Genomic DNA, 24,504 nt, shown 5'->3' with positions numbered 1-24,504 from the left:
CATAAAAAAAGTTCCTTCTGAGCACATGCAGGCTAATGAAGTGAAAAGTGTGCCCAGCCTTCTGACTTACATGCTTTTAGTGCAAACAGCTTTCCTTTGTGCCGCTGACTTAGCACACAAACCGTGGTTAGAATTTCTCCTGACCTGCATCAAAGCATCTGAAGTGGGGAAGTCCTGGGACCTTGCAGAGCACACTACAGATCTTCCAACTTCAAATGCCAAAACAGAGACTTGCTTGAAAGATGCCATGATGCATTCTATGTGACAGCACAGCTGCTCTGTCCCTCTTTGTAGGTGATGACTGAGCCAAGTTCAGTTTTTGAGGTGATGTGGATGATCAATAGTCTAAAATTTGCATAAGGTTTATTTTCCTGAAATCCCTCTACTTCTGCTTTCCGTGGTTCTACTGGAGAACCAGAACCCACCATTTGGGGCACTACTATGGCTGTTTCAAGTAGTGGGAGGATTTCAGGGTGACAACAAAATTAGGGTGTCATCTGTATCTTGCCATTCAGTTGTTTCCAAGTTAGGTTGTTTGACTCCTATTTATTAGACTCTTGGACCAGCAAAAAGAATTCATACCTGAAGTTCTAGCAATCCAGTCAGATATTGATTGTCCAGTTACAACAATGCTAATGGTTGTACTCAAATAATATGTAGTTCAGTGATGTAAACTTTGTAATGTCTGACCTTCCAACATCCCAGCTCCCTCAGCCTCTCCCCATCTGACACAGGCTCCGGTCTTCCCATCACCGTGCTGCCCATTTGCTGGATTCACTGTGCCTGTGTCTCTTGTACTGGGTAGCCCAAACACCAGATAATTGCACAAACCCAAGGCAATGTTGGGAGCAGTCACCTGGTCATTAGACAACTGTTGTAACAGCAAAACGAGCTACAGCAGCTCCTGGCAGGCCAAGACAAGCCCAGGCAAAGCCTGACAGAGCCTCACATAAGGCAGAGCTTGTGGCCTCTTACCGGCAGTGGCAGCACCATGACAAGGCTGAGGTAGATGATGTGGCAGTGACAGCCACTCCAGCTTTTGTTTCATTTTTCCAGTATATGATACACAATTTCTCTGTAAGAAACTCCACCTCCTGTTTCCAAGATGGTCATTTTGCTGCTTCCAGTTTCAGCCAAACTCAAGGACTCCAGCCCATCCTCTCTGGGCAGTCTGGAACAGATCCTGTAGTGAAAGACAGCAGCAGTTTAGAAGAGTCTGCTCCTAATGACCAGTTCTGCCTAAGTGTGTGATGAGGCTTCCTACCCTAAAAATGAGCTTTAATTTGAAGACCAGCCACAGGGTGCTGTCTGGGGAATGTTTATTTTTACAAACCCTCTCAGCAGGTGCCTTCCTACGATACAACACTGGGGTATCTGCCAGTTTGCCCAAGGAGCCATTTCTTCCCTCAGCTTGTCAAAGCAGATTGTGTGCCATAGATCCCAGCCTGAGACAGAGCCTAGCGTGGCCCCTGAACATGTGAAAGCACAACATGCTCCATCCACAGGGATTGCAGCAGCATCTGTGCTTGCTTTCTGGCTGGAGAGCTACTGAGCTGCTCTGTCAGCCTTGCTGGTATGGCATGTGCATCAGCTTTGCCTGCCTGAGTGTGCTCTGGCATTTTGGTTTGCTCAAGTTGCTTCAGTTGCACTCCCTTAGAACAGGATCTCGGTTTCAACTCTCCAGGAAGGGATATGGGATGTTTGGAAGAGAAACCTGTTCTGTGACTGGTGCTGTGGGTAGCTGATGGGCCATCAGCCGTGGCTCTGGTCTACTCTCCCTGTTGTAGGGAGTGTGGTGGGTTTGGGGAGGGTGGAGAAATTACTGTTGGCACCATTGTCCCTCAGTCATCTTTAAAGCCCTTCCTAGCTCCTGGTGAAGGTGGCACAGCTCAGACTGTGGCTTTCCCCAGGTGTGCTGGCTGGTGGCAGGCTCTGGCATATCTTGGGAGCACATGTCAGCTGTAACCACAAGCACTGGCAGTGGGTATTTTGCTTCTCCTCGTGCCCTGCAGTCCCCAGGGCAATAGCAGGAATTGAAAGGTCATTACCAGAAGAAAGCTCTTTGCCAACCCTGATCTTTTAGCTGAAAGTGCAGAGCTTCTGCTGCCCTGAAAAGCAAGGAGTCTTTCATTCTGTTTCCTCTTCACTTTTGCTTTTCGTGGTCTGTGCTGTCCCACAGCAGTGTGGCACTGGCAGGAGTTCCCAGTACAATGCTGTGGTGACTGAACCTTTGGGAGCCAGGCAGTGGATATCCCACCAGGCCTGTTGATGGAAAGCCAGGGCGTGACCTGGGTCTGCCACCACCCACACTGCCAGGGCTTGTAACCACACGGCCCGAGTTACAGCCACCAGGAGTTAGAACTCCTAACTCATGAGTTTAAAAAAAAATTTAAAAAAAAAAAAGGGGAAAAAGACCTCAGGTGCTCCTCTGTTTGCCTGCTGTTATCTCAGTTTGAGTTTGTAATGAAGGGTTTCAAGCCTTTTGTTCTGTCAGGTGGGCCCAGTTCTCCTGTGTCACCACAAACAGTGAGAGAGAGCCCTTAACTGGGCCTTGGGAAAGGATATGTAAAGAGATTTCCACCTTGGTAAACTGCATATTATGTGTCAGGCCTTGTGGATGGTGTAACATCTTCTGCCATTAGCTGGACTTGCTGGTCCAGGCTGCTCTTTCTGCTGGGAAAGGTGACCTGGCAGGACATGGTGTGCCCCATGTCTTCCTTCAAAAGCTTGTAGAGGGATTGAGAGGCAGCACAGCTCAGCTCTCAAAAGCCAGATTTCTTGGGGGTCTGGGATGGGATAACCACTTCAAACTGAGATTTATTTCCTAGGCAGTTAACTCTTCCCTCTCCATGTCAGGATAGCCTTGAAAATGGCTGCAGCTTCTTTTTGGGATTTTGTTTTGGTTTTGGGTTTTTTGTTTGCTTGTTTGTTTGAGTTTTTTTTTTAATTTGGACAAAAATTATTTATTGTTTCATTAGTATTTGTATGTAGAGTTGTGTTACATCTATTGACAGATTTAATGTGGTAGTAAAATAGCAAGGAAGGAGAGGCTAACTTAGTATTTGTGCCCTTAACTGGGTTGCCTGTTGGGTCTGGGGTGGGATTATTTGTTCACTATACAAACTGTTTGATTACTATGTCCATTCTACAGTGTAACTTAGTGACAAGTGGCTGTAAATGTGGAAGAACATCAGTGTAGCATTAAGGATGATCCCACAAAGGTTTTCTGCAAGCTCCTCAGCCCTAGAGAGAGATCTAGAAAACAGTAACTGCTCAAATCTGCCACCTGCAAGCAGGCTGTTGCCTGTTCTTACACAGTGCAGGACACCCCACTCTTCATTTCACAGTTACCTTGGTAAAATTAGTCTGCCAAAAGTTAAGCAGAATATTTTCTTCTATTATTCCATCTGTTTTCTTGTTGGTTTTCCAAGCTCATCTACCCTATTTTCCTTTTTCAAAGCCAGTACCATGAATGTACAGCCAAGGCTTACATGTCTATAAATACTTCTTCTTCAAAATGGTTTCCTTCCCAGTGCTCATGACAAAAATTAAACCCTTCAAAGTCTTTTGGTTTTTCACAGTGTCAGCTAGGAGGAGCCTTACGGAAGCCATGTGCCACTTCCCACTGCACACAAGAATTTGGAAAGCCTGTAACCAAATGGCTGCCACTTAGTGCTGGAAGTGACAAAAGGCCCCTGGAGCACCAGGATTCTCATGAGCTCTTTGAAATAACAGAGTAGAAAACTGGAAAAGGAGGCTCTGGAGAAGCAGCAGATGAATTTATGAAGCCTGTGGACGTGGAACATGAGCATGGGTGAGAGGACAGTCCCAGGACAAGCACAAAGAGCCAGTGAGACAAGGCTCCTCGGAGAAGTTGTGGTAATGAGGGACAGAGCAGAGCTGAAGCTCAAGAGCTGAGTGCCTGAGGAAGCAGCCTGGCCCCCTGTCCTGCAGCCAGGGCTCCTTCTGTCATTGCACCTGACAGCAGCCCTTTGACACTGATCCTTCTAAAATTTTTATTGCAGATTATGTTAAATCCAAGAGCAGACCCAGAACAGCAGTGGGGAAGGAGATGGGAAAAGTGAAGTCCAATCTAAGTGTTGGGTTTTAGCTACCTGAGATTGTCAGTGCTCTTCTCTCTAGAAAAAAGGAGTTGGCTTTACAGAACTATTATGATTATTGTTACATAATAATTGTTACAACAGTCTTTATTATTGAAAAGAACATAAATATTCCTCAATCAAGCTGAACTTGAGTCACATTAGAATTAATTTATTTAAGTACTATTTTTTATTGAAAAGGCTTATTTAGAACTGCAATGAAAAATGAACAGCTGTGGTGTGGGGACTGCCTTTCAAGCTTGCTCTGTGTCAACGCAGGAACTGGAAAAGGAGGCTCTGGAGAAGCAGCAGATGAATTTATGAAGCCTGTGGATGTGGAACATGAGCATGGGTGAGAGGACAGTCCCAGGACAAGCACAAAGAGCCAGTGAGACAAGGCTCCTCGGAGAAGTTGTGGTAATGAGGGACAGAGCAGAGCTGAAGCTCAAGAGCTGAGTGCCTGAGGAAGCAGCCTGGCCCCCTGTCCTGCAGCCAGGGCTCCTTCTGTCATTGCACCTGACAGCAGCCCTTTGACACTGATCCTTCTAAAATTTTTATTGCAGATTATGTTAAATCCAAGAGCAGACCCAGAACAGCAGTGGGGAAGGAGATGGGAAAAGTGAAGTCCAATCTAAGTGTTGGGTTTTAGCTACCTGAGATTGTCAGTGCTGTTCTCTCCCTAAAGAAAGGAGTTGGCTTTACAGAACTATTATGATTATTGTTACATAATAATTGTTACAACAGTCTTTATTATTGAAAAGAACATAAATATTCCTCAATCAAGCTGAACTTGAGTCACATTAGAATTAATTTATTTAAGTACTATTTTTTATTGAAAAGGCTTATTTAGAACTGCAATGAAAAATGAACAGCTGTGGTGTGGGGACTGCCTTTCAAGCTTGCTCTGTGTCAACGCAGGACTTGTTTCTACTGAAGCCTTCAAGAAGCCTTGAGTGAGCCAAGGCAGCAGTGCTGCTTGCTCCACTCTGGGAAGGGAGCAGGGGATGCACACCAGTTACAGCTCACAATGTGTTCCGTGAAAGATCATTGCAGTAGAAAGACTTAATGAGCCTTTAATTTTGGATTGTGTCTTTTCTGGAAAGGGCTTTGCTGTCTGCCAGGCCGTGCAATGTCTAGCAGCATTTACAAGGGAACAACAGTCATTATGACTTATTTCATTATTAGCTATATTATTTTAAAGCAATTTTCTATTTTTAACACTGCTGGGAGGACTGTTTGGAAAACCCCAAAGTGGAGGATCCCTGATGCTATGGAAATTTGCTGATCAAGTTGCAGACTGGCTTTGCCAGCTCCCCAACACTGCCCCTCTGTAATTAGGCTGTGACCACTACCCTGGATTCTCAGTGTTTCATATGGATAGTTGATATAAACACTCCTTTGTGTTTATATCAACAGGCTGTAGCCTCATGTCAGAGCCTTTGGATTGTCTGGAAGAGCAATTCCAAAGGTGAGCCTTTGGGATGACCCTTTTTCATGCTGCCTTACTCCCACCTGCAGCTAAGAGTGTACAGTTGTGCTTCACACATTATTTGTTCAGCCACTCACTACAAAGCCCATACAGGCTAGGAATGATCGGTACAGCCCTTTTTTCTTTACTTTTTTTTTTCCTCCTACAACGTCAACACAGTGACAACAAAAATAAAAGGGTGGAAAATAGAACTGCCTCCAGGGGCTTACCTTTACATAAGCTTCTCGGCAGGCTGGTAGAGCTGGGGCTGTTCAGCCTGGAGAAGAGAAGGCTCTGGAGAGACCTCACTGCAGCCTTCCAGTACCTGGAGGGGGATTGTAAAAAGGAGGAAGATGGACAGGGGAATTATAAAAAGGAAGATAGACTTTTAATGTGAGCAGGCAGTGACAGAACAAGGGGTAGTGGTTTTAGACTGAATGAGGGCAGATTGAGGTTAGATACAGGACGAAATTCTTTACTGTGAGGGTGGCGAGGCACTGGCACAGGCCGCACAGAGAAACTGTGGATGTTCCATCCCAGGGAGTGTCCAAGGCCACGCTGGATTGGGCTCTGGGCAACCTGCTCTAGTGAAAAATGACCCTGCTCTCCGCATGGGGTTCGAATTGCATGATCCTTAGGGTACCGTCCAATCCAAGCCATTCTGGGACCGAGTGGGTTAATCCCGAGCCAGCAGCAGGAACGGACCCGTGGACACGGCACCGGGGCCCGGCCTGTTCCTGGGCGGGACCGCCGCCAGGCGCCATGGCCGCGGGAAAAGAACTACAGCTCCCGTCGTGCCCCGCGGGCAGCGCGGCGGGAACAAACTCCCCGCTGATTTGCTCTGCTCTCCGCTGCTCCGGCCAATCAGAGGCACAGCGCACGGGGGGCGCTCTCCGCGCGCGTGAGGCGGGCTGGCGGCGTCCCGGCAGCGATGGAGCGGGAGCGGGCGGAGGTGAGCGGGACGGGACGGGAGATCCTCCGGGAGCCGGGCTGGGCTGCTCCTGGGGGCGGCGGTGGGTCCGTCTGGTCCCGGCGGGATGGGCCCCTGCGTCCCCCTGAGCTTCCCGAGGAGGCTCCGGGTGATGGTGCCCCTGCTTGGCAGCCCTGGGGACTCGTGTGCGCAAGTTTCACTCACGGCTGTGGAAGAGCAGCGATGCAATGGTGCTCACGTCCTCCGAGCTGGTGTAAAATGCACCCACACAGCGACTAGAAGACGATGGAAATCTTTCTTTTTTAGAGGAGTTCAGGCCTTTCAGGCGTCAGGAATGCTGTCTGAGGGCCTGGATCCTCAGGAGAGCAACTCCTTGTTCAGGGAGTAACCGGGGAACCTTGGGTCTGTTTTGTGTGAAAGCCGGGGAGGATGCGGGGAGACAGCCGTGAGTGAAGTCTGAGCTTCCTGTGCACGTGTCGGTAATGGTAGCTGGGAGCCAGGGATCGGAGGGAATTTAGCACTGGGAGGTGATGGGCTTGCTGCTGATCTTTTGTTGTTGCCCACTTGGAGGAACAGTGGTATCCTCCAGCCTCAGGTAGCTGTTTGAATCTGCATTTCTGTTTCATCACTTCCTGTGCTGATGCTGAGTTCTTGCTGCTCCTTCATGAGTTGCTAACATATTTTCCCTGCTTCTTTTGTGCTTATTTGGAGCCTGGCTCAAGATTCTTCTAGTCTGAGACACACTGGTTTTCTGTGCTCTTTCTTCAGTCTCTGCCTTGCAGCTCTCCTGCTGTAACAGCAAGTACAAAGAGCCAGTGAAGATGTGTAGCTGTGGAGGCATCTGGGTGTAGGCAAAAAGCTATAGCAGACATTCTGCCATCCTGCTGGTGTAGTTTCTGAACCGAGGTCAGCTGGGACTGTGCAGTTTCCAGAGGACGTGAGCTGTCTCCAGGACTGAGCTGGCCCTGCTGACTTCCAGGCTGTGCTGGTCCTGTGAGCTGTGGTGGCAGGAACGTGCAGGCTGCACTCCCTTCTCAAAGTCTGTGCTGGCTTTACTGTGACAGTGTCTGCATGGCTGTGCCGTGCAGCTGTGTTGGGAGGAACACTGCCTGCAAGGACACAGTCTCAGCTGTGCTTTGCCCTGTGTTTTGATATGTTCCTCAAGCTGTTTTCTATCCAGCAACAGCCCTGTGGCACTTTCCTCTTGGGAAGCAGAACACAGCACGTGGAATACCAGTAAAGGGACCTGTCTGGGGAAGGCATTCAGAGTCCTGCCTTTGGGGTTGTTATGTGGACTCCTTGCCCACCCTGAGGCCACTCCCTCCCCCAGCAGCAAAGGCAGATTCATTGTGCAGCAGGGTGCAAAATGTCTGTTTTAAAACAAACTGTCTCTTTTTCTAGCTGGCTTCTTCCTTCTGCCACAAAACTTCATCTTTGGAGCGGGTGGAGGAGGAAGGTGATGACGATGAGGAGGATGATGAACTGGACATCTTTGGGGGTTACGACAGCCTCACGTGCTACAACAGCAGCATGGGCAGTGAGAGCAGCTCCTGCCTGGAGGAATCCAGCGATGATGAGGTGGCAGAGCGGGAGGCTGGAGAGCTCTCGACCTCTCCCATGCACCAGCCATCCACAGGCCGGCTCACAGAAGACAGTGGCTCCGAGCCAGGTACTGCCTGTGCTGCCTGAAGCATTCAGGGGCAGTGAAGGCTGTGTGGCTGCACCTTGGGGATGCTTTGGGAGCAGCTTTGGATTCACACTGCATTTTCTGGGCTGTGTGGGGGATCTGCTCTGTGTAATGATGCTTAGCTGGTCTCAGCTCTGTCATTCTAGTGAATTGCCTCTGCTAAATCCTCACGTTTTTGGCCTTCCTTCTCGCAGCTGTGTGCGAAATGTGTGGGATTGTGGGCACCAGGGAGGCTTTCTTCTCCAAGACCAAACGTTTCTGCAGTGTCTCCTGCTCCAGAAGCTACTCCTCAAATTCCAAAAAGGCCAGCATCCTGGCCAGACTGCAGGTGCGTCAAAACCTTTCCAGCTGCCTCTCAGGCTCCATCGTGCTCGCAGGCTCTTGTCATGCTGGGGGACCTCAACCACCCCTATACCTGCAAAAAGTAGCATGGCAAGCTCTAGGTAATCCAGGAGACTCCAGGAATGCATGGGGGGAGAATTTCTTAAGGCAGGGAATAGACAGCTGTAGCAGAGGGAATGCAGCAGGAGATTTGATGGTCACCAAGGTAAGTGAACTAATTGGGGATGTCAAGACTGGAGGCAGTGGCTCCAGTTGCAGTGTCATGCACTGGTGGAATTTGCAGTCTTGAGGAATATAGATGAGTTAAGGAGTAAAGTCATGCTCCTGACCTTTAGGAAGGCAGACATCCAGCTCTTCAGGAAGAGTTTATAATTCTGTAAGATTTCCTGGGGATGGAGCAGGATGTGCCTGTATGTAGGGATAGGTGGTTGCTCTCTAATTAAATATTAGACTGACATTCCCAGTGGCTTGTTCTTCCTGCCTGAAGTCCTCAGAGAAGGCATGACAGCTTAAAGGTGGTGCTCCCTAACAGCTGAGAAAGGACACACTGGTATTTTACCTGCTGTTTCTTGTTCCTGTGAGGTTAATAAATATTGTAGCAGCCTGAAAAATGTCCCAAGGAAGAGATGAATACTGAGTTGCAGGGGGTGGCTTAGTCTCCTGTGTCATTAATGTTTCTAATGTTCCTTCTTTTGTAGGGGAAACCACCAACAAAGAAAGCTAAAGTTCTGCACAAGGCATCCTGGTCAGCCAAGATCGGGGCCTTCCTCCATTCACAGGGCACAGGACAGCTGGCAGATGGGACACTGACAGGTCAGGATGGTGAGTGTAGGTGAGGTGTGAGGAGGTGCAGCTGCTGGAGTCACAGAAATGGGGACACTTTGAGGGCTGTAAGCTCTGCAGTCCTCCTCCTCCTCCCTGGTACACTGCCTTGTGTGATGTGTGTGGATCACTCTGACACAAGCTGGCAGAACACAGGGCCTGTCTTATCCTCTTCCTGCCCATCCACTATTGTAGCCTCATCCTCACTCCTTGTATGACTTGACCTGGAGTGTAAGCTCTGTGATCCCAGTCCCATGAGGTGCTGACTTCTGCTGGCAAAGGTGACTTTAAGGTGTCCTGCTTCCCCCAGCCATTTGCTGCCCCACTGCTCATGGGGAGTTATATTTGCCCCGAGTCACTCACTGATCACTTTGAGCAGTAACCAGTCACTGCAGCTGAAGGAGAAGCAGCTTACTCTGTTAGGGAAAAGGGGAGTGCTGGGGCATGGCAGCAGCAGGGAGTGGTCCCTGAGCAGAGCTATAGCCTGCAACCAGGAGTGACTGTGGGATTCATCTCTCAAATTAGTATCTCTGATTTTCCTGGCACCCTCTGTGAAAGCAAGTGCTGCTGATATGACCCTGCAGTGTTGCTGCTGAGAGGCAGAATGTGAAGTGGTTTAACCCTGAAAGAATGCACTCTCTCTGGAGTCCTTTAGGCCTGGGCTGGACTTGACCCCTTTTATTGCCCTTTCTGCTCCCCCAAAAGCAAGTGACAGCAAATACTGATTAATAATGTATTTTGCCTCTTGTGGGGGTTAGTGACCATGCACTCACATAGGTTCTAGTTTCCCACCAGAGAAAATGCAGTGGAATGCATAATCCCTGTGTGTTGTGTCCTTGTGCCTGGAGGCTGCAGGCTGTAGTCCAGAGGTAACTGATCTCTGTGCCTGTTCTGTGATCTCATCTGATTTTCTGCTCTCATGTCTGCTTGCAGCACTCGTCCTGGGCTTTGACTGGGGAAAGTACCTGCAGGAGCACGGCTACAAGGCAGCTCCTGTCAGCTGCTTCAAACATGTGAGTTCTCCTTTGCTGTGCATGGCAGGGCACACAGGGCACGTCATGTGCATGGGCCCCCCTGTGCTCCTCTGGCAGGTGGTGAGCAAGGGCCCAGCAGGGGTTATTGAGACCAGGTGATGCAAGGAAAGAAGTTGGGGTTTCTGGCAGCTGAGAATGGGAGTCTCACAAAGGGTTCAGGAGTTTTGGGGGAAGGAAGCAGATGGAGACTTGTTAGAAACACTGCTGGTAGTGATGCCTATGATTTTTAACTTTTTATGTTTTTCATATATTTGTAGTTTTGTAGATTGTTAAAGCATGGCTGTAGCTTCTAGTATTTTTTCCTATTTTTCTTCCTTACGTGTAGGAACAATAAGCTAACCATATAAACACATTCAGAAATATTGTAGTCTTATTCCAAGAATAGAACCGACTACAAGAACATTCTGTTTTCCAACCAGGATCTGAATGAGACATAACAGTCTTGTTATGGGGCAAACAAAACCTCTGGACTGCTTCCAGTGGGTCAGAACCCCAGGAATTATTACCTGATCAACTAACATTTTAACTGGATAGTATATGATAACTATACTAATTGACTAATCTTATAAAAAATGCAGAATTACTACACCACATGTGATTTTTGCCATACTGTGTACCTGAAAGCTTTCAAGTAAAGGTTTGCTTATATATTGACTCTAACATTGCTGGGAAGATCTAGTCTATTTTCCAGGCATAATTAGCGATGGCTCAGTGCTGACTGGGAACAGAATTAGTTCTGACTGGGGATGACAGTGGAAGCTAATTTTGCAGTTTGTATGGCTGAGTACAGCCCAAGGTGATGTGCAGAGAGGAATCCAATTTATGTGAGCCTGGCAGTAGCTGTGTCTCCAACATGTCCAATTTTTATAAGACTCGTTATCATCCTTTTGAGTTGTGGTCTGATAATACTGACAACATTTCCTTTTCTTGAGGATAGGTCAGGCAGACATGTTCGGTATCCTCATTGTTAGGTACCTCATTGTTAGGTATCTTTATGCCATAGAGGAATGGCAGCAGCTACTTTGGGATAATAGGACATCTGGCAGTGAAACAGTTAAGTATTGCTATATGGTATTCTGCCTTTTGGGATCCTCAGTGAACATGTGAGATGTTTGGGACAGCTCAACTGTATTTCAAGATGTTGGCAAATCTAGGAGGGGTAAGGCATGCAAGCCTGTGTCTAAGGTGAAGGTATAGCCCCCTAAGACATGTCTCTGAAAGCTACAAGGGCCTAAACCCTGCTCTGATTTCCACATCCCTCTCCCAACATGGCTGCCTCAATCTTTCAGGTGCCACTCTTCGATCAGTGGGATGATGTGGTGAAAGGTATGAAAGTGGAAGTGCTGAACAGTGATGCTGTGCTCCCCAGTCGAGTGTACTGGATTGCATCTGTCATCCAGATTGTAGGTAAGTCTCCTCAGTAGTCTGATAGCTGGGCACAGCTAAACTCTGAGGGAAGCTTTAGAGAGTTGAGGGTAGCTGATCAAGCAAAACAGCAGCTCTTTGGAGCTCTTCAACTGCTGAGAGATTTTGGAACAGGAAATACCATGGTGCGGGAGTGAGAGGAAACCAGCACATAGTTCCTCCTGGTTGCTGCTCAGTTTTCAGGAATACCAGAGCTGGAGAAGTTCTGGTAACCTATGCAGTGTGCTGAAGGCCATGCTGTGGGTACTAAGCCTGTGGTACCAAATTCTTGGCCTCTAATGCCTTTGTTTGTCTGCTCTGTCCTGGCAGGATACAGGGCCCTTCTGCGATATGAGGGCTTTGAGAATGATGCTAGTCATGACTTCTGGTGCAATTTGGGCACAGTGGATATTCACCCCATTGGCTGGTGTGCCGTCAACAGCAAAATCCTGGTACCACCACAAAGTGAGTGTGGGGCAAGAGGGGTCAGCATATACCTGGGCATGGAGAAGCTTTGGTTTGTGCCTAGCACAGAGGGACAGGTGTTCCCACTGCATGCAGGACCACAGCTCCATTTGTGCTTTCAGTTACAAGCAGCTGTTTGAGTTTGGGAAGCTGGAGACTGCTTGGATTGCTCCCTCTGCATCTCCCTATTATTGATCTGGGGATGCTGCATGCAGAGCTGATAGCAGACCTGTGGGGGCTAATGCAAGGTGGCTTTGCCTCCTTCTAATCCATATGGTGGCTAGACTTGAACTTTGGGGGAACCTTTTGATCCCATATCCTGGGCAACATCTCTGGTAAATGCAGTGACTCCAGTCCCTGCACAGCTAGCAGTTCAGAGAGGGATGCCAGTCTAGTGGAATTCTGGCAAGCTGAGATTTGTTTGGTATGGCTTATGTGTTTTGCTCTATTACCACTTCCTAATCTAGATCAGTGGAGGTGATTGTCTGCTTGGTCCAGTCCATTCTGTAATGGTGATCCCTTCAGCCAGATGTGGGGGCAAGCTGGCAAATCGCAGTACAGAATCTGAGTGTGAAGAAGGCCTTTTAGTGCTAATGGGCTGTCAGAGAGAGATGAAAGGTGTGGTGCTGTAATTATTTTGGTCATAAAGATGGACTTTTTCCATGCTCATATGCAGCTATCCATGCCAAGTACACTGACTGGAGAAGCTACCTCATGAAAAAACTGGTGGGAGCTAGGACCATCCCAGTGGATTTCCACATAAAGGTAACCATGGGAGGCTGTTGTTTTGCATGGGGGAAATGAAGCTGAAGTCAAGACATGCTCAACATGTCTCTTCTGGTTCTGATCTGTGCAACTTTTGTGTGCCTTGAAACCTGGGTGGGACAGGGGCAGTGAGTGCTTCCACATGTTCCTAAGACACCTGTCATGATGCTGTGGGTAATGGATAGCACAGCCTCCATGCTCTCAGCACAACAGTTTCTGCTTTGGGTCATAGGCAGGCTTTAAAAGATGTTGTCCCATGGTCTGCTGGGAAATACTGGGGATGAGGTTTGGCATTTTGCTGAAGGTAGAAGCCAGTGCAGTTCCAGCCTGGCCTTTCCCTGCCCTGTTTCAGTGCCATGGAGTAGCTCTGAGAGTCAAAAAACTTTGCCTTCAGTGTTGGTAGCAAAGCAGCCTGCAGGGAGTGAGAAGAGCACAGGATTAAAGGCTTCCTTTAAGTGCCATGGCCTTTGCATCTCTGTAGCTCTCATGATTGTTTTTGTCTAGCCTGCACTGAGATTAGACCTTGTTGGAGAGAAAGGGGGTCTCCTGTGACTAGGAGCTTTGGAAATGGCAGATAAGGAAGACAGTCACAGAGACAGCAAGCAGGAAGGCAAGTGATAGGTTTTTTTGGTGTGCAAGGTAAGTGGTGACACTGAGCTAGAAATCTGGATGTAGTTAGTGCTTCCCATGTTACTTCTCAGAAAGCTAAGAGGGTGTTTGTAACTGCTTGTTCCTGGGCCCCAGCTTGTAGCTGAAAGGGAAGTAGTGGAGGGAAACAGACATTGCTTTTGTCTTTCTCCCTTAGCATCTCCACTCCCACCTAATAAGCAGCAAGTGTAAGGGGAAGACCTTAGCTTAAAAGTTTTCTGGATTCAGCTGTAGGCTGGTTTGGGTATCTATTTTGTGTTTCCTAGTTGCTGCATGGCATCTTGGGATCACAGTTCCAAAATGTCAGGGGTTCTATAAACACCACTGGACATTTGTGGATGAGTAGGACAAGGCTGCATGAGCAAACTGAAGGTCTCAAAAAAAGTCAGAAAGCAGCCAGTGACTCCACTGTGCCTTTGGGTCAGTCTGCAGAGTAACTGGCTTTGGATGTGGAGTTGAGAGATGGGTCATCATGTAGTTCAACCTCTGATCAGAATAAAAAGGTGAAAAAAAAGAACCTGACCTCTTTTGAAGTCAACTGAAAATCCTGTTGCACTTTGGGAAGCTACACCTCTAACTAATTGCAGCCTCAAAACCCTTGTGATCTCTTTCATGACTGAAAAAGGCACACACAATTCCTTGCTCAGTTCCTCGTGAACAGAAGTTCTCACTGGGAACATTTACACCAGGTGGTGGCTGGGTGTTGCTGCTGGGCTGGAGTGGGGCAGCTCTTATGAGGGCACATGACAAAGGGGAGACCCTGGGTGTGTGTGCCCAACCATGCTGTCATGTCTGGGGCTGGATCTACCTGTCCCCCCAAAGAATCCACTCCTCTGCATCCCTTCCTAGTCAGCTTTGGGCAGTGCCAGGGTGCATGTCTGTGGGGAAAGCTGTTCTCTGAAGTGTTTGGAGAGCTCTGGTTGATCTCACCTCCTCTGCTGGTTGTTGCCAGATGGCAGAGAGCATGAAGTACCCGTTCCGGCAGGGCATGCGGGTCGAGGTGGTGGATAAGAACCATGTGTCCCAGACACGTATGGCAGTGGTGGACACAGTGATTGGGGGCAGACTGAGACTCCTCTATGAGGACGGTGACAGTGATGATGACTTCTGGTGCCACATGTGGAGTCCCCTCATCCATCCTGTGGGCTGGTCACGGAGAGTCGGCCATGACATAAAGAAGACAGGTAAGGATCAGCCATCAACCACTGCAGCCATCTTCTGATTTGCTGGGAGCTGCCTGCACCCTGCTGTTGCCACCAGTCTTGCCATGCTGGGAGTGAGGCAGTTGCCTCAAGACCTAACTGCTGAAGTCTGCTTCGTTTTGTGTCTGCTGTTTTTTTATCTGGATAGGTAAGAGCCCTGCAATCACAGGTCACAATGGGAGACTGGAGGGTTTCTTACCAGAAGCAGGCAGTCTGTCCCCTTAGTGTGAGAATGCAGACTTTGCAACGTGACAGATGTTTGTAGTATTTTTTGAGGAAATTCATGCTGACTTCTGTAACACTGGATGCCATCAGGTTGTGTGTTTTTTGACTTTACCAAGCGGAATTGATGATTGGCTTACTCTGGCAAAGTAAAAGACAAAGAAAAAAGCAAGACTTGAGCTCTGCTGATCCTTTTGTTTGTGTCTCTATTCCTTGCTGCCTGTTCCTGGTGATTATAGCTGCATGTGTTATCAGTAGTTCTCAGGAAGCTGAGCCATCTGCTTTTGAGCAAGCCCTTCATCACAGCCCATTTTATAAGAAGTGTAGAGGGACTGACCTGTTCTTTTTATTAAATGATCTCATATTGAGGGGGTTTATAACAGCTAAGCTGTCACAGGAAAATTAATAACCAGTCTGTTTTCTTACTGCAGTTGCTGCAGGTTTTTCACCTCTCTGTGTTTCTTCCATTCCTCACAGAAGAAAAACGTAATGACATGGCAAACCATCCTACCTTCAGGAAGATTTACTGTGATGCTGTGCCCTATCTGTTTAAGAAGGTAGGACAAGTCTGCCTTTCTGCGGGGGTCACAAAGGAGGAAGCAGTGATAGCACTTCCTTGCTTGGGCACACATGCTGCTGTGTGGGTTGTTGAGGGTGGTCTTTCTTATACCTAAGGGCAGTAAGGTCTTTGGGGTGTCAAGGCTCTTGTAAAGAAGGAGCAGGTCAAACTAGAAAGCTGAAAGAATAAAATAAAAGGACAGTGGTAGATTGAGGCACTCAATCAAAGAGCAAGCCAAGGGAGCTTTGAGTTGGAGAGGGAAGAGGATTGCATGGGAGAGACCAGTTCCAACAAGGAACTGGATCATGCTGGTAATGACTCAGATAGAAGGAAGCTTGCTTTGTTATGGAGCAGCAGTTGGGCTTGGCTCTCTGACTGACCAGAGCCATGGCAAGAGGTTGCTGACACAAACATAGTGTTGGTTTGGCTGCCTCTTTGTATTTCTTGTAATATTTTTGCTTTCCCCTCCCAAGCTGAGCCAAGTGAAGAAGTTCTAATCCTATTTGCACTTGCTGTGCTTGGTGTCAGGATGGGACTGCCCCATAGCCATGGCAGCACATGGTATATCAGAGTCTCCCTTAGGTACGAGCTGTCTATTCTGAAGGTGGATGGTTTGAGCGAGGCATGAAACTGGAAGCCATTGACCCCCTGAATCTGGGCAACATCTGTGTGGCCACTGTTTGCAAGGTAAGTTCAGTGAGCCTAAGGGGGTCTGCTATGTTTGCTTGGGATAATGCAGCTTCTCCTCAGGTCTTTTCAAATTAGTAAGATCAGGTAGGATCTTACATGGGGGTGCAGAGAAGGCTGTGAGGAGAGGTAGACAGCTGATGTGTGGAGGGAACTGGGGGGTTACCTCAGAGGTCTGACCAGCTGTTATCCATGGGTACTTAAACAGACAGCATGAAGATGAGTGTGTTTGGTCTGTAAGCTAGTGCCCAGTGTGTGTGACTGGCAACCACCCTTGGGCATGCAGTAGGGAAGATTTGTTCTCCAGTTCTGTGAGTGCATAGAGAGGTCCCTGTGGAAAGAAGGGAAGAGTTGTGAGGTGACCTCCATGTGGAGAATGGCATGAGGAGGGATGTGTCACCTTCAGTCTGTCTTGATGAGGTGGTTGTAAGCTCTACTCTTGTGCTAGTGTTGAGAAGTAAATTCCTTGCCCAGGTTTCCTCAGCAAAGTGTGTTGAATGTTGAAAGTACAGCATTCATGTGGCCTTTTCCTGCCTCCTCAAGAAGCTGTTTGCCCTCACAGAACCCAAGCTGAGGACTTTGACACTTGGAGTTTGGCAGTAGGATGGTATGAGAGCAGTTTGTGTCTGTAAAATGTTCCCTTCTGCCACAGTTTGGAAATGGAAGAGTTTGGGACAGGCATGCCTATCACCTTTGGTAGGCACTAATTACCAGTGAGTGACAGGATGGGACAAGTCTTGTTGCTGTAAGAAGCAGCAAATCCAAGGATGGTGCTCCTTCCCTTTACTCAGTAACAGATTCATGATGTGGCTGGTGGAGAGGGCTTTTGGGCTGCTAATGAAGTGTTTCTGGGGGAGAACAGAGCTCCTGAGTGTCATATTACTGGAGCCTGGGCTAGCTCTTAGAACTCCGGTGCCATGACAGGAGTGGGGAACTGCCCCAGTATGGGGATTTACCAGAGGCAGAACCTTTAGAGCCACTTGCTCTACAGTGCCAGACACAAGTCATGACAGGGACCAGGCTGACGAGAAAGGAGGTGGCTCTCTGTCTTGAGGCTCCACATGGAAGGGTTTATTGCAAGAAGAGGGATCAGAAATAAAGAGCCCTGCACAAGGGATTTTGTACAGATACAAACCAGGGGGTGGATACAAACAGCTAATCAATAGAGAATCCTCGGGGGAGGAGTAAAGGGATTATATCAAGTGTCTGGGGCCAGTTGGGGTAGGAGGGTGGAGAGGATGGGTCACATGGGCCAATGAGCAGGGGAATTCCAAAAGGTTGTTGCAGTCAGGGATTGGCCTGAGGTTAAAGTGACAGAGAAGGTTCAGGAACAAAAGTGGCTGGGTTGCCTTGACAGGCAGGGAAAGAGCTGGAACAAGGGGTGGGGAATGGCATGAGGGACAGCTTTGAGGGAGGGTAAAACCCCGGGGTAAACTGACTCAGGGGGAACATGGGGGTACAACAGAACAAACCACTTAACAAGGAATCAATAAAATAAATTCAAACCGCAACACCTGACCATTTAAGGCTTTTCACACAGTTCTTTCACAAGGCTCTTGGTGTTGGTCCCAGTCCTGCAGAACTTGCTGCTTTGGGGATTAGCTTGTGTTGACTAACATATTAGGAGAAGCTTGGGGCATATAACATTGGATTTTATTATCTAGTGGCAATTGTGATTGATATATGGGGACTGTTGAGAGAATCTTTTGTGAGGAGGAGAGGTTTTAGAGCAAGTAGAGCTCTACACTTACGCCTTTACTCCCATCTCAGGTTCTCTTGGATGGGTATCTCATGATCAGCATTGATGGAGCAACGTCTGATGATGGCTCTGACTGGTTCTGCTATCACGCCTCCTCACATGCCATCTTCCCTGCCAACTTCTGTAAGAGGAACAACATCGAACTGACCCCTCCAAAAGGTGAGATTTGGACTCTGCCCTGTGGTTACAAACCTGCATGCAGTTTGGTGGGAGGTGTGTTTCTGAGAGGGGTCAGGTTCAGATAAATCAAAACAAGGTCCCGGTCTGCTTGTTTTTCATGTAGACAGCTAGTTCAGAGAGCCAGGCTATTTAAGCTTTGCCCATATACCAGTTCTTGGTTAGCTCCTGGCAGATCAGTGGCAGAGGTGTATGATCCCCAAACTGAACAGAATAAAAGGGCAAGGAGGGTGGGAAGGAATAAGTAGAGCCCTTGCTGGAGGAATTGGTACTTAAGTGTCCACAGTCCTCTCTATTCTTTTTTCTATGAATAGATCTGACATGAGTATTTCTTCAGACTCCTAAGAGACAATCATCCTAGGAGTGTTTTTGCTGCCTCATCTAGCCATACTCAAAAAGGCCTACTCTGAATTTCTGTGCAGTACTGTTCCATCTTTATTTGATGTTCCTGCTGCTGGGAGAAAGAAAGATTGGTCTAAGTGGTGTGTTTTGAACATACTACTTCCTACTTGCTGCTGGTCCTCCTCTTTCTCTGTGGTCTGGGTCTGTGGCTGGCACAGATGTTCAGAGCTACAACTTGCTTTTTTCTGTATTTGCCTGCAGAGAGGGGTGCTGGGCTCCCATGGAATCCATGCACGAGGTTCATGTCCAAGATCAGGCTGTACATGCAGGTTCATTGACCTGCTCTGCAGCCAGTTGCTATGCCTACTCTGCATTTTGTCCCAGCTGGTCTAGCCAGTGACTGCCTTTTTACCTCTTAGTGTTAATTCCTTCTGCAGGGCATGAAGCAAAGACATTCAGCTGGGAACGTTACCTGGAAGAGACCAAATCAAGACCTGCTCCATCACGGCTCTTCAACACAGTGAGTGCTGCCAGGAAGAAACGATGTGTAGGAATTCTTGGAGTAAACAAGGAGGAGTGCAATAGCTCTGGCTGTCACAAGATCACAGTGATGGAAGTGACTTCTTGTCCAGCACCCCTGCTACCCCAGGGCTACCTGTAGCCCATTGCTCAGGACCATGTCCAGATGAATGGAGACTCCACAAACATGTGGGCAGCCTGTGGCACCTGTTGGCTCTCATGGGAGAACTTGTCTCCTGATGTTCACAGGGAAACTCCTGTCTTTCAGTTGGTGCCTGTTAACTCTGATCCAGGCACTGGGAGCCACTGAGAGGAATCTGGCTCCATCTTTGCACCCTCGTTTCAGGCATTTATACACATAAATAAGATACCCCTGAGCCTTTTCTCCTCCAGGATGAACAGTCACAACTCTGTCAGCCCTTCCTCATACAAAAGATGCTCCAGTTCCCTCATCATCTTCCTGGCCCTTTGCTGCACTCTCCCTACTGTCTCCTTTGTACCAGGGAACAATTCAGGTGTGGCCTTGTCAGTGCCAAGCAGAGGGGAAGGATCATTTCCACTGATCTGCTGAGAACAGCTTACCATTAGCCTTCTTTGTCCCAAGGGTACATTCTTGGCCCATTCAACTTCATGTCCACTGGGATTCCCAGTCCCTTTTCTGCCACACTGCTTTCCAGTCAGTCTGCCCCTAGCTTGTGCTGGTGCCTGGAGTTCTTCCTTTGCAAATATGGGATTCCAGCTTGCCAAGGTGCCTCTGGAGGGCAGCACAACCATCTAGTATATAGTCCCTCCTCCCAGTTTTCTACTACAGGCAAGCTTGCTTGGTTTGACATGATTCCCTGACATGTTCTTATAGTTCAGTCATCTTCTCTATGAGGTTCTTATGGCAGACAGTGTCAAAAGTCTTCCTGAAGTCAGGATAGACAATATGCATTACACGCAATATATGCAGTCTGTAGTGGGCTGCAGTTTGCTGGCAGCACTTTAAGTAGAGCTCAAAGGCCCAGGAGTATGTACTCTCCTAGCTGGTACATCAGTGTCCTGCCTTTTGTGGGTCTCTGTGAGTGTCACCTGTGATTCTCTAGTGTTTCTGTGAGCTCCAGGCTCCTGGTGGGCTCTGCATTGCTCATTGTCTGTGGATGTGTGGCTGGCATGTTGGGTGGAGGGTGGGAGCTGTTTTACATCAACAAAACTGCAGCACCTGGGCCTGTGCTGGTCTTTCTGATTTCCCAGGGGTATATCAGGTAATTGTGTAACTGTGTTCCTGAACTTCTGCTCCCCTCACATCAGGATCTTGCTTCTAAAGGCTGGGCTGAAATTGTCTGAGGGCCCAGCTGGTCTTGGATCTGGTTTTGGATCTTTGGGCTTGTTGTCTGCTTGCTTTAGGCTAGAGGCCAGCCTGTGTGAGAGTGGTGTTGGCCAGATACAGGTTTGGACTGAATGCAATGGCCTTGGCTTTTCATTTTTAATTTTTATGCACCCAGGACTGTCCCAACCATGGCTTCAGGGCAGGCATGAAGGTGGAGGCGGTGGACCTGATGGAGCCCCGGCTCATCTGTGTGGCCACGGTGAAGCGCGTAGTCCAGCGTCTCCTTAGCATCCATTTTGATGGCTGGGACAACGAGTATGACCAGTGGGTGGACTGCGAGTCTCCAGACATTTATCCTGTGGGATGGTGTGAACTGACAGGCTACCAGCTTCAACCACCAGTGGTTCCAGGTGAGTGAAGATTTTACTGTGGTTTCTAATGTTAGACATAAAGATTTCTTTTCTCCTGCTCTGTGAGTGGCTCCTTTGATTTTTGGGCCTTGTAGGGAGAAGCAAATGGCCTCCTTGATTTGCACTGGCTACCATAAATCTTCCTCTGTTGCCATATTCTAGCAGCTGGCAGAGGGAGGAGCCTTGATGGGGAGAAAACAGCCTGAGTTTTGAGATTGGCTCTGTTCACCCACACCAGCAGAGAATTAATTGCTCCTGAGGAAGTTGGGTAGAGTTCCAGGTGGTCCTATCCCTGCACAGCTCCCTTTTATTAAGCATAGCTATAACTTTAGCCAGATAGCAGCAGGAGCTCGCCCCATGCTCCCTTTTCTCATCAACTCTTTGTCTGTAAAAGGTAAGAGCATCCTCTCAAGAGTTCGTTCCTTCCCTTGTCACAGGGAGGCCACTGCCTCACCTTTGCAGATGTTTTCCTTCTTATTTCAAACTACGAATCTTGTTTCTTTCTGCCCCTACCAAGTCTATACTGGGCCTCTCTCCCCTGTGCTGCCCCAGCCTGCCGCTCTGGGCCCTCACCTGGAAGCACAGACAGCAACTGCACCAGAGCCTTGCTTTCCCCTCAGCTGGTTGTCTTGGGAAGAGGGCTTTGGCTTGGGGGGACGGGTATATCTGTTTCTCGCTTATGTCACTTCATCCCAGTTACCTACTGGTTATGGGACTTGGCTTTCGTTTCCCTCTCGTCTCCATGACAGAGCCCACAACTGCAGCGAAGGCCAAGGAGGTGCCCAAGAAGAGGAAGAAACCCTATGGAAAGAAGAGTGAGTGATGTTTGATTAGTGCCCTCCCGCTCGCTCGCAGGCTGGGCCCAGTTAGAGGAACACAGTCCATGTCCCATCAGAGCAGGAGAGAGAGGCCTTGTCTTGCTGTGGGTTTACCAACACAGCTTCACCCTTCTTACCTGCCCTGTTTCCTAAAGAGCAGAGAGCTGTGTGCAGGAAGGATCTGTTTTGCAGTCTGTTTTCTGTTGGCTGAGGTATATATGGCACTTGCTTCCAGGTGTGAGGTTGTGCTGCTTTCACTGCTGTGTCCGTGGTTGGAGGGAGATGTTTGCTGCAGCTGGAGGGTAGCTGGAGAGCAACCCTGCTTTGTGCTGAGGGAAAGAAAGCCTTAAGATGGCTGAAGAGGCCAGTAGAAATACTTTTATTGTTTCATCTTGTCATTGTTGTTGTCATTGTTGCAGTAGCTGTGGCAAATCATGTAGTCAGACAAGAAATTCCTTCTTGAGGGGTGGAGGGGAAAGAACATCCAAAGAATATAAAGACTTTCAACCTAAATGAAAAGGTCAGCTAAAAACCAGAACATTACGGTTACAATGTCTGCATCTTGCAGCAAATATGCTCATTGCCTAGGACTAGACTCAGACAGGTAAGCAAAGCTGACTCCACACTGATTCCAAGAGGACCTGCTCCTTGGAAGTTAAACACATGCTGAAGTGCCTTGCCTTTAATGAAGGAGAAGATGAAGGAGCATATTTTGAGGTGATGACTATAGAATTTTTCTCCAGTAGGCCTTTTCTGTTGCATAACCAGTTGGCAGCTAATGACCATGTAGCTTTCTGTTCAGTTGTGCTGGTCCCTGGCCTGTGGTTTCTCAGAGGAGCAGGGTTGCTGATTTTCCAGGGGAAAAGAAATACACTTTTGCTCATATTCCGTTATCTCTTTGTTAAGGAAAAAAGTTACCTGCCAAAGCCCGCAGTGTCAAGCAGACTGTCAAGAAGCCTTCTGCCACAAATTCAAAACGAGAAGCAAAAGCTGCCAGCCAGGCTTTGCCAGAGCCAGCACCTGATGAAAGTAAGGGAATTACTTATTCTACCTGCAGCCACATCCACCTCTCCCCATACACCCTCTTGGCCAATAAGTCATGGACACCCTCAGGCAGGAAAAGGCAGCCACATGTCCTTCCGTACTCCTCCAGAGAGTAGAATGAATCATTTGCTTGCTTTCCCTGGAAAGATTTGCCTCCTGAGAAAGTTTGGTGGGACAAGTACTGCTCAAAATCTCAATGCTGCTAATGCCTGGTTGTGTGAGGTCAGGGAGGAAAGATGAAGTGGATATGTCAGGGGTGGCTGTCACATCCCAATCCCAATAAGGACTGTTGCAGCATGTGAACAGCCTCTCATGCTGTGGTGACCAGAAGAGCAGCTGGGTCACCTGTCAACCCTAGTGGGTAGGGGGGAAGCAGGGTGGGTGAGGTGCCTTGTGCACATGGGGATTGGAGAGTCATGAAGGTCCCTCCTGTTCATTTAAGTTCCCCTGTGTAAACTCAGGCAGATTGAAAATGGATGGCATCAGCTTTGGATGTCATGACCTCTTAGGAGTTGTTGGTTGCCCAGAGCCCCATCCAGGCCTGGCCTTGAACACTTCCAGGGATGAAGAATGCACAACCTTTCTGGGCAACCTGTTCCAGTGCCTCACCACCCTCACAGTAAAGAATTTTTTCCTAATGCATAATCTGAAACTACTGTCTTTCAGTTTGAACCTATTCCTCCTTGTGTTGTCACTACATGCTCTTGTAAATTGTCTTGTCTCATCTCACCTGTATGTTCCCTTCAGGTATCAGGGGACTGCAGTTAGGTTACCTTGAAGCCTTCTCTTTTCCAGAGTGAACAATCCCAATTCTATCAGCATTTCCTCATAGGAGAGGTGCTCCATCCTTTTAATCATTTTGGTGGCCTCCTCTGGACTTGCTCCAACAGGTCTGTGTCCTTTTTTGTGCAGAGGACCCCAGAGCTGGATGCAGCACTGCAGGTGAGGTCTCACTAGAGCTGAGGGGGAGAATCCCCTGCCTCACTCTGCTGGCCATGCTGCTTTTGATGCTTTCACTCATCTCTTGATGCTTTATTGGCTTTCTGTGCTGTGAGTGCACATTGCTGGGTCATGTCCAGCCTCTCATCCACCTGTATCCCTAAGTCCTTGGCAGGGCTGCTCTTGATCCCTTCATCCCCAGCTTGTGTTGATTCCGGGTTTGCCTCAGCCCAGGTGCAGCACCTTGCACTGGGCCTTGTTAAGCCTCATGAGATTCCCATGTGCCCACTTTTGAGTCTGTTCAGATCCCTATGGTGGCATCCCATCCTTCAGGTGAGTGAAGAGCACCAATCAGCTTGGTGTTACCTGCAAGCTTGCTGAGGGTGCACCTGATCCTTTTGACTGTGTCAGTAATGAAGACATTAAAAAATACATGTCCAATACAGACCCCTGAGGGACACCACTGGTCACTGATGCCCACTGGGAGTCTCAGCTGTTGACCACTACCCTCTGCAGGCAACCATCATAACAATTCCTAATCCACCAAACAGTCCACCCATTGACCCATCACTCCACTTTGGAGGGAGTAGTTTTGGGGGACTTTGTCAAAAGCTTTACAGAAGTCCACCTGGCTCAAGAAGCTGTCTTCCATGCATTGCAGGAGTCTCCTGGATTGCCTGCAGTTTGCCTTGGTACTTTCCCAGTAGATGTCAAGGTGGCTGAAGTCCCCCAGCAGGACTGGAGGCTGTGAGCACGATGCCTCCTGTAACTGGGGCAAGGCTTTGTCACTGGGCTCCCCTTGGTCAGGCAGCTGTAGCAGAGCCTGGCTGCAAGGTTCCTTTTGTTGTCTC

The 24,504-nt window shown here is 48.4% G+C and overlaps 1 protein-coding gene across 3 annotated transcripts; it reads left to right on the top strand.

Annotated features, from left to right (window-relative positions):
* Nucleotides 1–6,050: 6,050 nt before the first annotated feature.
* L3MBTL2 (L3MBTL histone methyl-lysine binding protein 2) lies at nucleotides 6,051–22,845 on the top strand. 3 transcript variants are annotated; one of them, XM_039725579.1, is made up of 16 exons: nucleotides 6,051–6,520; nucleotides 7,901–8,168; nucleotides 8,381–8,514; nucleotides 9,227–9,341; nucleotides 10,284–10,363; nucleotides 11,674–11,791; nucleotides 12,119–12,253; nucleotides 12,930–13,018; nucleotides 14,619–14,850; nucleotides 15,568–15,647; nucleotides 16,232–16,336; nucleotides 18,107–18,254; nucleotides 19,052–19,134; nucleotides 20,618–20,852; nucleotides 21,602–21,667; nucleotides 22,577–22,845. In XM_039725579.1, the coding sequence occupies exons 1-16, from the start codon at nucleotides 6,500–6,502 to the stop codon at nucleotides 22,828–22,830; spliced, it is 2,163 nt and encodes a 720-aa protein (XP_039581513.1). In that variant the 5' UTR covers nucleotides 6,051–6,499; the 3' UTR covers nucleotides 22,831–22,845. The 3 variants fall into 3 exon arrangements, with proteins under 3 accessions (XP_039581513.1, XP_039581512.1, XP_039581514.1); XM_039725578.1 differs by having other exon boundaries at nucleotides 6,052–6,520; nucleotides 9,227–9,350; XM_039725580.1 differs by lacking the exon at nucleotides 21,602–21,667 and having other exon boundaries at nucleotides 6,053–6,520; nucleotides 9,227–9,350.
* The last annotated feature ends 1,659 nt before the right edge of the window (nucleotides 22,846–24,504 follow it).

This window comes from Passer montanus, unplaced genomic scaffold (assembly GCF_014805655.1).
Source record: "Passer montanus isolate IOZ18808 unplaced genomic scaffold, ASM1480565v1 scaffold55, whole genome shotgun sequence".
NCBI classification, from domain to species: Eukaryota; Metazoa; Chordata; class Aves; order Passeriformes; family Passeridae; genus Passer; species Passer montanus.
This window is presented reverse-complemented; position numbering and strand designations above follow the sequence as displayed.

What these genes read in the sequence shown, in the direction of transcription:
- L3MBTL2 (XM_039725578.1), top strand. Translation starts at nt 6,500, where the DNA reads ATGGAGCGGGAGCGGGCGGAG. An exon ending in GACACTGACAGGTCAGGATG is followed by an intron (nt 9,351 to 10,283) that starts GTGAGTGTAGGT and finishes GTCTGCTTGCAG; the next exon opens with CACTCGTCCTGGGCTTTGAC. An exon ending in CAGTGGATTTCCACATAAAG is followed by an intron (nt 13,019 to 14,618) that starts GTAACCATGGGA and finishes GGTTGTTGCCAG; the next exon opens with ATGGCAGAGAGCATGAAGTA.